We start from the raw sequence: 13,395 nt of genomic DNA, 5'->3' as shown, positions 1-13,395 counted from the left end.
TATTTATGAAGAAGTGAATCATATTTAGTGTTCTGCATCTTGCACACAACTTTTTCAATAAGCATTTTCCAGCACTGTTGACAATTCTTTAAATACAATTTTTTTTTGTTTTATTGCATTTTGCTTTATTGCCCTGTGCAGATACTATGCCTTTTTTTTTTTAATTTTATTTTATTTTTAAACTTTACAATATTGTATTAGTTTTGCCAAATATCAATTTTTAAGTCACCATAACAGAGAGTGAAAAAGTTGGCTTAAAACTCAGTATTCAGAAAACTAAGATCATGGCATCCGATCTCATCACTTCATGGCAAATAGATGGGGAAACAATGGAAACAGTGACAGACTTTATTTTGAGGGGCTCCAAAATCACTGCCGATGGTGACTGCAGCCATGAAATTAAAAGACGCTTGCTCCTTGGAAGAAAAGCTATGACCAACCTAGACAGCATATTAAAAAGCAGAGACATTACTTTGCCAACAAAGTTCCATCTAGTCAAAGCTATGGTTTTTCCAGTAGTCATGTATGTGAGAGTTGGACTAAAAAGAAAGCTGAGCGACCAAGAATTGATGCTTTTGAAGTGTGGTGTTGGAGAAGACTCTTGAGGGTCCCTTGGACTGCAAGGGGATTCAACCAGTCCATCCTAAAGAAAATCAGTGCTGAATATTCATTGGAAGGACTGATGCTGAAGCTGAAACTCCAATACTTTGGCCACCTAATGCAAAGAACTGATTCATTTGAAAAGACCCTGATGCTGGGAAAGATTGAGGGCAGGAGGAAAAGGGGACAACAGAGGATGAGATGGTAGGATGGTATCACCGACTTGATGCACATGAATTTGAGTAAGCTCCAGAAGTTGGTGAAGGACAGGGAAGCCTGGGATGCTGCAGTCCATGGGGCTGCAGAGTCAGACACGACTGAGCGACTGAACTGAACTGAACTTCTAAGGTCATAGGAAGCACAGAAGCCAGATGGAAAATAACAATCAATTGGCCCACACACTTTGTACAGTACACACTCACACATGCACGCACATCACATGCTCACACAGTTGGTGAAGGACAGGGAAGCCTGGCATGCTGCAATCCATGGGGTCACAAAGAGTTGGAAATGACTGAGAGACTGAACTGAACTGAAGAGGCTCCTTTTATTCAAATCATAATGCATTTGTATTCCTGGTGGCTCAGATGGTAAAGAATCTGCCTGCAATGAAGGAGACCCGAGTTTGGTCCCTATGTTGGGAAGATCCCCTGGAGAAAGAAATGGCAACCCATTCCAGTATTCTTGCCTGGAGAATCCTATGGACAGAGGAGCCTCTTGGGCTACAGTTCATGGGCTCAAAAAGTTGGACACAACTGAGCAACTAACACATGTATTTACTAAAGGTAGGAAACTCTTAAAATACCCCTGGTGCTTTTAATATGTAGCAAAATTTAAAAATCATGAATGCATTAGAGCTGACCTCAGAACAACACTGGCTTAAAGTAGGTAGGTACACTTATAAATGGATATTTTTTTTTTTAAATGCATATGTGGACTGTAAACAAATTTCAACCATAGGCTATTAGTAGTTAAGTTTTGGGGGAATCAGATGGTCTATGTGGATTTTTGACTGTACTGGGGGTAGGTGCCCCTCACCCCTGCATTGCTCAAGAGTCAACTGTACCAATAGGTGACCAGCAATAGGCCATTCCCTGGTGACTCAGCTGGTAAAGAATCCGCCTGCAATGCGGAAGACCTGGGTTCAATCCCTGGGTTGGGAAAACCCCCTGGAGAAGATAATGGCTACCCATTCCAGTATTCTGGCCTGGAGAATTCCATGGACCTGTATAGTCCATGGGTTTGCAAAGAGTCGGACATGACTGAGTACCTTTCACTTTCTTTCACTAAATTTATTTATTTATTTATTTATTTTTTCTTTCACTAAATTTAAATTCATGTAATGCTTTGCATTGATTCTCTCTCTGGTCTTTTATTATGCAGAAATACTTGCATAATTTCGCAAAGATGTTGGAAAGGTGCCCAGCAGAAGGGGTCAGAGGCCAGATGCTTAGGAAGCTGAGGTCATAGCATGCTCGGCCTTCCACTCCGAGGGCAGAAGCAGGAGGGTCTTGCGTGCCATGTGAACCGCCAGGACCAGGGACCAGGGGCCAGCAGGGGCGAGGCGCCCTCTGAGACAGGATCACAGGTGTGGGATTACATCACAAAGTGGGACTGCCCTCTGGGGCATGGAGGTCGCAGGTGACCACAGACCAGGGAGCAGGAGCAAGGAGGCCCCAGACTAAGGCATTGACGCAGCTGAGAGTGCTGGGTTCGTAGGAGAACTCTGGAACTAGGTCAGAGCCCAACTCCCCAGGACGGGGAGCCGGCCGGAAAGGGAGCCAGAGTAGGAAACCTCAGGCCGCCACACCCTTCACAGCCACCTCTTACAAGCCAGAGACGCAGAAACAGGAGGCACACAGGGTAGGTGTGGACCCAGGGCTCTAAGTGAGCTCCCTGGAGGAGCCACCCAAGAGGAGCAGGGCAGCAGGCAGGTGGGGATTCTGACCTGGCTTCTCATGGGTGGGGCTCCTTGGAAGACAGGGATAGTCCCACCAGCTGACCCTGATGCTTTTGTCTTGATCTGAGCTGATTCTTTCTGGGTAAGATCTCTGGAAACTGTCGTGCCAGCAGCGGCCACCCCACACCACTTGCAGCTCCTTCCCTGGGAGGACAGAGACATTCACCTGTGTCCCCGAAAGAAGGGACCATGACCAGACTCTGGGGGACCTGCCAGCTCCTGCTTGCCCTCCTGGTGGCCCTGGTGGCCCTGGGGGGCAACACGCTTGTATACAAGGACACGGACAAGGTCTTGTGGGAATTAAAGAACGTCAGCAGCACAAGCGGCAACGTGAAGCAGTGTCTGTGGTTCGCCATGCAGGAGTACAACAAGGATAGCGAGGACAAATTCTTCTTCCAGGTGGTCAAGGTGTGGCAGGTGCAGATGCAGGTAAGGGCACTTCCTCCCAGTTTGCATACTTGCTCCTGCTTGCCCCTGGCAGTGCAGACTGAAGCCAGAATGAGAGGGAGGGTGCGTGAGCAGCACTGGGACCCAGTGGTGCTGAGCCCCACGGCCAGCTCCCTTTCTTAAGTGCCATGACGGCTGTTTTAGGGGCCCCAACCTATGAACTCGGTTACACCCCAAATGGCAAATCACACATCTGTGATCCATGTTTGCTAAGGTTGGGAGACAACTGAGCACCATGAATATGTTTACAATAATGCTACCCTGAGTGACATTCAATCTCCCCATATCCCGTGGAATGTGGGTTGACATGGAATAGGGAGGCTCATAAAGTGCCTCCTCCCAGATCCCTTCATGCTCTCAGTCCTACATCAAGCGGCAGTGGTTCTGTCCATGGAATCCCTCCCTACAGGGCCTCAGGTGACCCAGTGCTGGGAGTCATCAATCACATGATATCCATGTGGGGGACGCTCCATCCTCACCTGCCAAGTCCAAGAAGAGGTCCTTGGTGTTGGAATCCTGCTGACTTCTAGCCTCAGTCAGGTGTTTGGGGTGTTTGAGGTGTAAGTGCACAGGAGATTTGCAAGGATGTGTTGCAAAGACATTCAGCAGACAGGCCATTGTGACAGACTTACCCCAGGTGTTGGACTCCAGGCTTTCTTGTGGCAGGAGCGGGGCCAGTCTACACATGACCCTGTCTCCAGGAACACGTGCGCCATCAGCCCGGTGTCCCCAACACACGATGCTGGTGACTGCACGTTCCATCAGGGGCACCGCCATCACCCTTCACAGTAAAGGCTCCTGGGTCCTGTGACTTCCACACAGGAAGCAAAGCCCTTCACGGTTTTCTCCTTTGGGACCCAAGTAGCTTGGGCAACAAGCAGTACCAGATGCTGTAGATGAGGCTGAGATGGAAACAAATGATCACAGCCTTTAGGGAGCCAGGGGACCAGTTAGAAGACAAACTGCGAGACTTCCCTGGCCATCCAGTGGTTAAGACTGAGTTTCCCTGCTTTAGGGGGCATAGGTTCGATCTCTGGTTGGGGAACTAGGACCCCACATGCTGCATAATGTGAACAAAAATTAATTAATTAATTAAGTAAAGAGCCGTCTTTCACTGGAAATCAGGTTCTACTCTCAGCCAAGACATGTTGATCAAAGAGAGAGTTAGTGGCTCATTCATTTCTGACTCTCTGTGACCCCACGGACTCTAGACCTCCAGGCTCCTCTGACCATGGGATTCTCCAGTCAAGAATACTGGAATGGGTTGCCATTTCCTCCTCGAGGGGATCTTCCTGACCCAGGGATTAAACCCAGGTTTCCTGCATTACAGGCAGACTCTTTACTATCTGAGCCATCAGGGAAGCCAAAGACAATGAAAAAAAATTAAAAAGAAAACAAAACCCTGAGCCAAGCTGGAGAGCTGGGATGCCGCCTATGGCACGTTACTTGTGGGGCTTCCTTAGAGAGTTGGTGAGTCCCCTTCCTGCACCAGCCACACCCTCACCAATTAAGTGAGGATCTCTGGGTGGGACCTGGGTCCCCCGCATAGTCATGACTGAGACCTGCCTCCCCAAGGAAAGATGAAGGTGACGCCCGAGGGCAGATGGGCTACAGGGAGAGGAGGCTGGTAGGCGGTGGTTTTTTGGGGGTTTCTCAGAAGCAGCTTCTAGCACTAGTGTTTCAGTGAAGTGGTTTATTTGAGAGGCCATCCAGGAAGCACCTGGTGGTCAGAGGGGATTGAGAGGGGGCAGGGAAGTGGCCAGTCCAGGGGTGTCGCTGAGCACTTTGACTGTTGAGGGCATCTGGACTCCGTGTCCCTTGGGCCTCAAGGAGATGGTGCAACACCTGTGCAGGATTGGGCCGCCTGCAGGAGGGGAGCTGGGTTTCTCTCCCACCAGCTCTCGCCTGTCACTGGCTGAGAGCTGCTCCCAGGGTCCTTGGCTCCATCTGGCAGCAGGGAGCCCCGGGAAGCAGCAGAGTAGGTGGGTGCCTGGGCCCCCGTCAACAGTCTCTGCTACAGGAGGTCAGCAGGGAGAGTTTAGGGGTGTAGGGGGGGAGAAGGAGTTTGACTCCTAGCCCTAAGGAACCGGTGTGAGCGGCCAGATGGGTGGGCTGTGACCAGGCCAGGCCGGGCCTCCCAGACTGTGGGCGAGATGTTCAGGCTGTTTTAGGAAGACTGAAAGCCAGAGGGGCATCAGGTCAGGGAGTTCTTGGGATCCCCGTGACCAGATGTGGTCTTTCAATCTGCCATTCTGGTTTTCTCACCTCTGGAAAGGGGCGTGTGCATTCAGGTCCCCACTTTCCTGGAATCAGGTCGTCCTCTGCCTTCCTGTGGCCGGAGGAGCCGAGGCCAGGACCGCAGCGGGAGAACGTGTCCCACGTCCGATGCTTCTGTCTCAGTCCTGGGTCGGCCGCCAACTGGCCAACCAGCTTCTCCCATGACAGCCCAGTCTCCCTGTTAGTTCTCTGGAACAAAACTAAGACGTCACTTGTTGTTGCTGTTCAGTCGCTAAGTCACATCTGATTCTTTGCGACCCCATGGACTGCAGCATGCCAGGCTTCCCTGTCCTCCACTATCTCCCAGAATTTACTCAAACTCATGTCCATTGAGTCGGTGGTGCCATCCAACCATCTCATCCTCTGTCATTCCCTTCTTCTCCCACCTTCAATCTTTCCCAGCATCAGGGTCTTTTCCAATGACTCTGCTCCTTGCATCAGATAGCCAAAGTATTGGGGTTTCAGCTTCAGTATGAGTCTTTCCAATGAATATTCAGGGTTGATTTCCTTTAGGATGGACTGGTAGGATCACCTTGCTTAAGGCTGGAGAGGCAGTGTGGGAAAGCCTGGTAGCGAAGGTTGAATCCAGGGGAACCTGGACCCAAGCTGCAGATATACTTCTGTCTCTTGCTGTCTTCTTCCTCTTTGCTTTATTTTGCTTCCCCTGGTCATCAGAATCACCTGGAGGCTTGTTCAGACACTGACTGTGCATACCCCACCCCCTCAGCAGTTTCTGACTCAGTGGTTCAAAACCTGCATTTCCATCCACTTCCCTGGTGATGCTAATGCTGTTGATCCGGGGACCCCACCTACAAAAGTCTGGGACACCACTGTGGAAGGACAGCCCTTATCTATTCCTGCTCTGACTCTAAGAGCTGATGGGAGAAGTATTTTTTGCATGGCAGGCTTGGCCATCTCTAAACCCTGCTGTAATCTTTTAAAACAAGATGGGAGCAGATTTATTAATAAATCTACATACAGCAGCCTTCACCTCACTCAATCATTCATGAATTCTGTCAACCGCTCCTGTTCTGCTTCCTAAACACTCAGAGAACAGGAAGACAAGCCTGGCTACATGGGGCCCTGGGGTGGGGTTAGGGGTCTTAGGTGGAGGAGCCTCAATGGGTAGGGGATCCCAGGTGACAAAATCTGAAGGGTGTGTGTGTGTGTGTATGGAAAGGGGCTCAAGGAGGGGATACCATGTGGCTGAGGGTCCTGTTCCCAAGGGGCCCAAGTGAACGGGTAACACCCTGGGCGCAGAAGCCGGTTGTTCTTAAGTAGAAGGTCTTGCCTTCAGGAAGGCCCCACACTGGATGGAGCCTCTGCCCCAGGGAATCCGGCTCCAGGTGGGGGTCTCTTTGTGTGGTGGCTCCACAGGCCATCTCCTAAAGATACGTTTGGAGGATGGAGGAGGAGGAGGTAAGGAGAGGGAATAAAAGGAAGAGCAGTTTTTTCAGGGTTTGTTAAAAACATTAAAAAGTAGAAGGCTTTTTTGAACAAAATTGCATGACTGCTAATCAACAGGTCACAGATCGTCTGGAATACTTTATTGACGCTGAAATCTCCCGCACCAACTGCAGAAAGCTTCCAAACAGTAACGAGAATTGCGTGGTTAAGAACACCTCCAAACTGGAAAAGGTAGGGGACACACCAACTGTCTGCAGCGGTCTTGGCTGCTCTGAGCCCCAGGCAGAACTCGCGGTACCCAGACCTTGTCTTTGAGTGGTCGGCACCTCTCCCAGGGCGGAGCCCCAAAGTGGTCAGTCCTGCGGCCCTCGTAGGAGACAGTGCAGGACAGCAGACTTGGAGGAAACCTCGGCCTAGGGACAGGGTGCTGTCAAGATCACTCTCAGTACAAGCACTCCATTCCTTTGGGTTCCTGGTGCAGGAAAACTTGCTCACACACATTCACTGGGTCCACCCTCTTGGACCTGGAGGTACCACTCTGCTGTGGCCTGACCCGAGGTTGCCCATCCTTGTGAAATCACAAAGAGAAGTCCATTCATTCACTCAACTGCTCATCAAAGCTTACCTGGCCCCAGGTGCTATGCTGGGTGCTGGAGATTAAGCAGTGACCAGGTCAGGAGTGTCCCCAGCCTCCCAGGCTCAGCCATGGGAAGAGCCCCAGGCTCGAAGCAGAGGGCTGTCGTGGCCTGGGGGCTTTTGGCCTCAAGCCTGTATTTCTGACTCGGGGTGGGAGTATCCGGGGTTAACCTGAGGGCTTCCTCTGATGTTGGTGAAGCCCCCCGGGCTCTCTGCAGGTGGAGGTGGGCCCCTTCCTTCACACCCATGGTCCTTCACATGAGACATGTCAGAATCATCTGGCGGCCTTGACATACGTGGATGACAGGGTTCCCCCTGCAGAATCAGACTCAGTAGGTCTGGAGAGGAATCTAAGAACTAGCCTTGCTAATGAGCTCCTGCAGTGGGGGTCCTTGGGACCGTGCTCAGAACTGCCATGGCGTGCAGTCACAGTGGGAAACACAAAGGTCCGTTGACCAGAACCTAAAACTTCCTCTGTGGGCTTACTGTGAACAAATCCATCACTTCCAGCAGAGCAGAGGCTCCTCGGGACAAACATGCAAGCAGGGAGCATGCGGGATACCATCTGATCTTCTATTTTAGTTTTGTTTATCTTTTCCTGGTAGTAGAAATATCGTGGGCTGGAGTTTATATTTTCTACTGGGTGCATTGAGCATAAAGGAGAGTTGTCACTTTTTACCTGTTTGTAGAAAATATTAAAGAATTAATATTAAGATTAATTAGGAAACTTGTCTCCAGGAAGCTCTTTTATTCTTTGTAAAGTTTCCATGGCCCATCTCGGTTTTAGAGCACACATTTTTAAGTACACATTTATCGATAAACAAACCTTTGTTCCTTTCTTTCCAAGTGTTTGGAATAATGCTGAAGAGGAGTCATGCTGGATGGTGGCTCATTCCTGGAGGATTTAATGGGATTCTTTTCAGTATTTATACCTTATTAGTAAATACTATATCAGGTGTTGATTTCCAAAGTTCTTCCAACTCCCTCTTTACCAAGAGTTATTTTTTTTAATTAAGGATGTTTTCTTCTATTAATTATTCTTTCAACATCTACCAAGTATATTGAATAATTTTTCTTCTTTGACCCATTACTAAAATAAATTCAAATAATAGATCCCCTAATATTGAGTCGTCCTTATGTGTCTGGAATAGGAAGTACGTGTCTTTTTTCGGCTGTTCTATAACTGAGTGTCGTGGTTAATTCATCTGCACTGAGAGTGGTGGCAGGCACACAGGTCAGGGTGTGCAGACTTTCTGGGTGAAGCCGCATCTTTGGCAGGGTTTCTGGACAGCTGGACCTGGACATGGCGGCGGGGGACCGTCCTTGTTCCTCTGACCTGATCAGCTTTGTGGAGCTTGCTATGGACACACACATCTGGCATCCTCCTCTCCTTCATGGCAAATTTCTAGTTCTGTCTGATTGCAAGGGTGCAATTCCTGAAGGTCACTCCGTGGATGTGCTTTTGCATGTGGGTGGCTAGTCTCAGGTCACTGCTTTGTTGTTGACAGGACAGCCTCTTTTTCTTGTCACCTCCCTTTGTGGGAGCCATCCTGCTGGGTCCAGGCTGGAAAGAAGCAGTGACGTGGATGGGATCTGCCCTCGTCTCTTAGAATATAGAGGGCTTAGTGAAGTGAAGTCACTCAGTCGTGTCCAATTCTTTGTGACCCATGGACTGTAGTCTACCATGGCTCCTCTGTCCATGGGATTTTCCAGGCAAGAGTACTAAAGTGGGTTGCCATTTCCTTCTTCATGGGATCTTCCCGACCCAGGGATTGAACCCGGGTCTCCCGCGTTGCAGGCAGACACTTTACCGTCTGAGCCACCAGGGAAGCCTGGTGGCTTAGTGTGCCACTTATGAATTTTGCTTTTCTATATATCAATATTAAGTACACTCAAACTCCCCAGAGAATGACTTGGAGTGTGGGGTACACACACACATACACACGCGCGTGCACATACACACACACAGATTCCATGGCTTCATCCCAAACCTACTGAATCAGAATGTTCAGGTACAGACACTGAACACACTTCATGTCAAGGGAACACTGAAAAGCACTGCATGGGGGCCAGCAACTGTTCACTATGCTGCCTTTAATTTGCTGCCTTTTTAAAGGATATTACATTCTATTTTACTAGGTAAGTCTGGGTTACAGTTTATTTCTTGGTTGTGTTTTGGCTTCAGTGTTTCTCAGGTCTGGTGTAACGAGAACAAGGGCTTTTCAACTTCTTTCTGCAATTAGATCAGTTTAAAAACCAAAAGAGCTTTGGATTCCCAAGGTTTGACAAAATTTGCCCATAAAATCATCTTGACTTGGTATCTTGTGGGTTTGTGGGGACGGAGACCCCATAATCCTCCTTTGTATGTGTCAGAATTCAGCCAAAACCTAACGTCCTTCTCTCTGACACTGTTTGCCCCTCACTCCTGAAATGCCCCTGTGTTTCCAGTCAGTTATCGAAGACGGCCATTGCTGTTTTTCTAGGCTGTCTACCTGCCCATCCATCTGCCTAAGCCTCTTTCCACCCATTCGTCCATCTATTACCCACACATAGAAGTTTTCATTTGTCATTTCAATGACATTTTTAAAGGGAGAAGGGGGAGGTTTGGAATAAAATTTATGTTAGGTCCTAGAATTCTCTACATTGCTCTTATCTGATGTATTTGTTGTCAGAGCAAAAGGCATTATTTGATTATTAAGATGACACATATTAGTTTATACCTGGCACAGAACTACAGTATTTACATTATATAAAATATTAATATTTTATTTTATAAAAATAAAATCAAATTTATGTCTGATCTCCCACCAAAAATACGATGATTAGTATTTGCTGTCTATCCATGGATGGGATGGGGACAAAAAACTCCTCCATGTAACTTCTGGTGGCTACAAGGGTCTACAGCCTCCAGCCGGCAAATTCTGCAGGGTGTTGCTTGACAGATGACGACCCGTCTTCCGGCCTGTTCCTAAGCTGGCACCTAGCCCCAGTGCTGGCACCTAGCTCCTGCGCTGGCACCCAGTAACAGAACTGCTTTTTCTCCCACACTTGGCACACTGCTGACTTTTGCTGTGGTGGTGGTCTTTTTCAGAGACAAATGTGCACCTTCTGGGTGGGCGCACTCCCATGGCACGGCTATTTCACTGTGATGAAGAAGCAGTGTGTGGACATCTAGAGGCTCTGGCGCCCCGCCACCACCCCTCGCTTTGTGAAGAAGTGATGGCCCTGTGAGCCGTTACCAACATGTTTTCCTCACACATGTGTCCCTGCTTGCTGTTCTACTTTCTAGTTTCTTACTATGTGGTAATGAAAGGTGGGCAAGACCCATGCCTCCTTCCTGGCCTCACAGGAGACCACTTGCCTTTGGCTGACATGATGGCATGCCACTAGGAATAAGGAACGTTTGTCCCTCAGCACAAAGGGTGGAGTGAGGGCTGATTCCATTTTCCACCGCACACTTGGGAAGGAATCGCTTTTTGATTGGATAACACCCCTCACACACACACGCAGACGTACACACACAGAGGGCTGAATACAGTGGGTGCTAACTCACAGGTTCCTTCTGGGAGCCTCATCTGGCGTCAGACTCCTCCCTCCCTGGGTCCTGAGTGGATGGGCCACCAGGGGGCTGGGAAACCCCCTGGCAGAAGCGTCAGCCCTCCCCTGCAGGGACTCTGAGAATTGGGAGAATTTGTTCTTCATTATATGTAAATGTCAACAGTGGTCACCGATAGAGAGAGGTGAGGGCAATAAAGCTTCAGGGGAAGCTGAAGTACACGTGTCTGGGGTGCAGGTGTGTGCACATGTGTGCACGAGTGTGCATATGTGTGCAGGTTATACTATGTATGCAGTTGGGTATGCAGTTGTGTATGTGCAAAGAGACAGAGAGGACGTAGGGGTCTGTGAAAGAAGTACAGGCATGATCAGTTCAGTTTAGTTCAGTCGCTCAGTAGCGTCCGACTCTTTGCGACCCCATGAATCACAGCACGCCAGGCCTCCCTGTCCATCACCATCTCCTGGAGTTCACTGAGACTCACATCCATCGAGTCAGTGATGTCATCCAGCCATCTCATCCTCTGTCGTCCCCTTCTCCTCCTGCCCCCAATCCCTCCCAGCATCAGGGTCTTTTCCATTGAGTCAACTCTTCGCATCAGGTGGCCAAAGTACTGGAGTTTCAGCTTTAGCATCATTCCTTCCAAAGAAATCCCAGGACTGATCTCCTTCAGAATGGACTGGTTGATAGTAGGAGACAAAACTCCCTCAAAGAAAGCAGTCATTAAAAATAAGTGTGGCTGGGCTTCGCTGGTGGCTCAGTGATACAGAGTCCACCTGCCAACGTAGGAGACACAGGTTTGATCCCTGACCTGGGAAGATCCCACCTGCCATGGAGCAACTAAGCTTATGCACCACAGCTACTGAGCCTGTGCTCCTGAGCCCAGGAGCTACAACTACCGAGTCCATGTGATGCAACTACTGAGGCCTGCACACCCCAGGGCCCGTGCTGCACTGTAAGAGAAGTCACCACCGTGCGAAGGCTGTGCGCAGCAGCTAGAAAGTAGCCCTGGCTTGCCTCAGCTAGAGAAAAGCCTGTGCAGCAATGAAGACCCAGCCCAGTGATAAATAAATAACTAGGTGTGTCTGCGGGAGGATTCTCTGATGGATACAGTTTTAGCGCAGCAGCAGGAGGATTCTCTGATGGATACAGTTTTAGCGCAGCAACGGGAGGATTCTCTGATGGATACAGTTTTTAGTTTTGCAGGGTGAAAACCTTGTGGAGATCAGGGGCACAATAGCATGAATATACTCAGTGCTACCGAATGTCTGTTTGAAAATGGTTAAGACGGGAGGTTATATATAGATATATTTACCACAATTAAAATGTTTTTAAGTAACTAGCCTGTTTTAAAGGTGGCGTTGGGTACAATTCGGGATGACAACTGTGTTCCCAAAGGTCAGGGTTTCTCCTCAGGGTCTGGTGGATGATGGGGAAGCAGCGTTGCTGCCCCGATAGAAGGAGGCCACGAGACCCCAAAGCCATTGCTTTCGTCTCTGGTTCTTCTGAACTGAGGTCTCAAGTGGGAACATGGAGGTCTTGGTTGGGACTGTCACGCTACCCAGGGTGACACCAGGCACTCGCCTGGCATAGCCCTTGCCTCTCCTTCCACTGTCCCTTCTCCCGACCCCCATCAGTCCCCACGGTCTCTCTTCCAGGCCCAGCCCTGTGCCCCCCACTTTCCTCAGACACAGCCCCTGTTCTGCCCTCCTCCCCACCAGGAGCCTCCACCAACAAAGGGCCCAGGATTTAGACCTGAAACAGGCTCTATGTCAACCTAATTCTCATACCCTGATTGAAAACTACTCTTTCCCACCAGCCAGGGGGCTCCATCTAAAAGTGCCCCTTGACACCCTGGTGGGATGACCCCCAGAGGAGCAGCAGAGCTCCCACCGAGCCCAGGTGCCCAGGTCAGCCCACAGACGCCTGCCTGTGCCCCCGGCTCCAGAGGCACACGTGGGCACCCTAGGAAGGACCTTTTGGGCTCAGCCCCTTGGGATGGTCCTTCCTTCAGGCTTGTTGTGTGGAAACCATGGGAATCCAGTGTTCAACCAGGCCTGGGGACAGTGTGGGGCCAGCCAGACCACCACAGGGGTGCTACAGGAGTGCCTTGCTGAGAGATGCCTCATACAGGCCTATTTCTAAGTGTGTGTTAACTAACAAGAAAATTTAATCTAACCTCACCTCTTTCCAACCTGCCTCTCCAAGGCTCTTAGTTTTCTCTCTCACATGAAAAATGATGCCAAGCAGGCCTCGCTTTTTCTTAATGGGTTTCATGTCATTTCTGCTAAGATGTTCCTGGAGTTTCTCTCTCTCTCTCTCTCTCTCTCTCACACACACACACACGTAGTTACTTCCCCTGAGGGGGAGGGGAGGGAAAGAGCCCCCAAGATCTGACCTGCAGCCTCTACTTCATCCTGCTGAAGCCCCCCTGCGTCCTGGACTTTGTTCTGAGACCCCGGAGCATGGGATCCCAGAAAGTCATGGAGACGAGGGAAATGGGGCCCAACCAGGC

The 13,395-nt window shown here is 49.7% G+C and overlaps 1 protein-coding gene across 1 annotated transcript; it reads left to right on the top strand.

Moving 5' to 3' along the window:
• Positions 1-2,276: 2,276 nt before the first annotated feature.
• LOC102404455 (cystatin-8) lies at positions 2,277-10,902 on the top strand. The gene is made up of 3 exons (XM_006062795.4): positions 2,277-2,989; positions 6,809-6,922; positions 10,419-10,902. Exons 1-3 carry the CDS (start codon positions 2,750-2,752, stop codon positions 10,500-10,502), a joined length of 438 nt encoding a protein of 145 aa, XP_006062857.1. The 5' UTR covers positions 2,277-2,749; the 3' UTR covers positions 10,503-10,902.
• The last annotated feature ends 2,493 nt before the right edge of the window (positions 10,903-13,395 follow it).

This window comes from Bubalus bubalis, chromosome 14 (genome assembly GCF_019923935.1).
Source record: "Bubalus bubalis isolate 160015118507 breed Murrah chromosome 14, NDDB_SH_1, whole genome shotgun sequence".
NCBI lineage: Eukaryota > Metazoa > Chordata > Mammalia > Artiodactyla > Bovidae > Bubalus > Bubalus bubalis.
The sequence above is the reverse complement of the archived record's forward strand: the minus strand, read 5'-3'. Positions and strand labels throughout refer to the sequence as shown.

Bases quoted from the DNA above. Each gene is read 5' to 3' on its own strand.
- LOC102404455 (XM_006062795.4), top strand. From the start codon at position 2,750: ATGACCAGACTCTGGGGGACCTGCCAGCTCCTGCTTGCCCTCCTGGTG. The intron at 2,990-6,808 runs GTAAGGGCACTT...GCTAATCAACAG, and splicing joins TGTGGCAGGTGCAGATGCAG to GTCACAGATCGTCTGGAATA. The intron at 6,923-10,418 runs GTAGGGGACACA...GGTCTTTTTCAG, and splicing joins ACACCTCCAAACTGGAAAAG to AGACAAATGTGCACCTTCTG.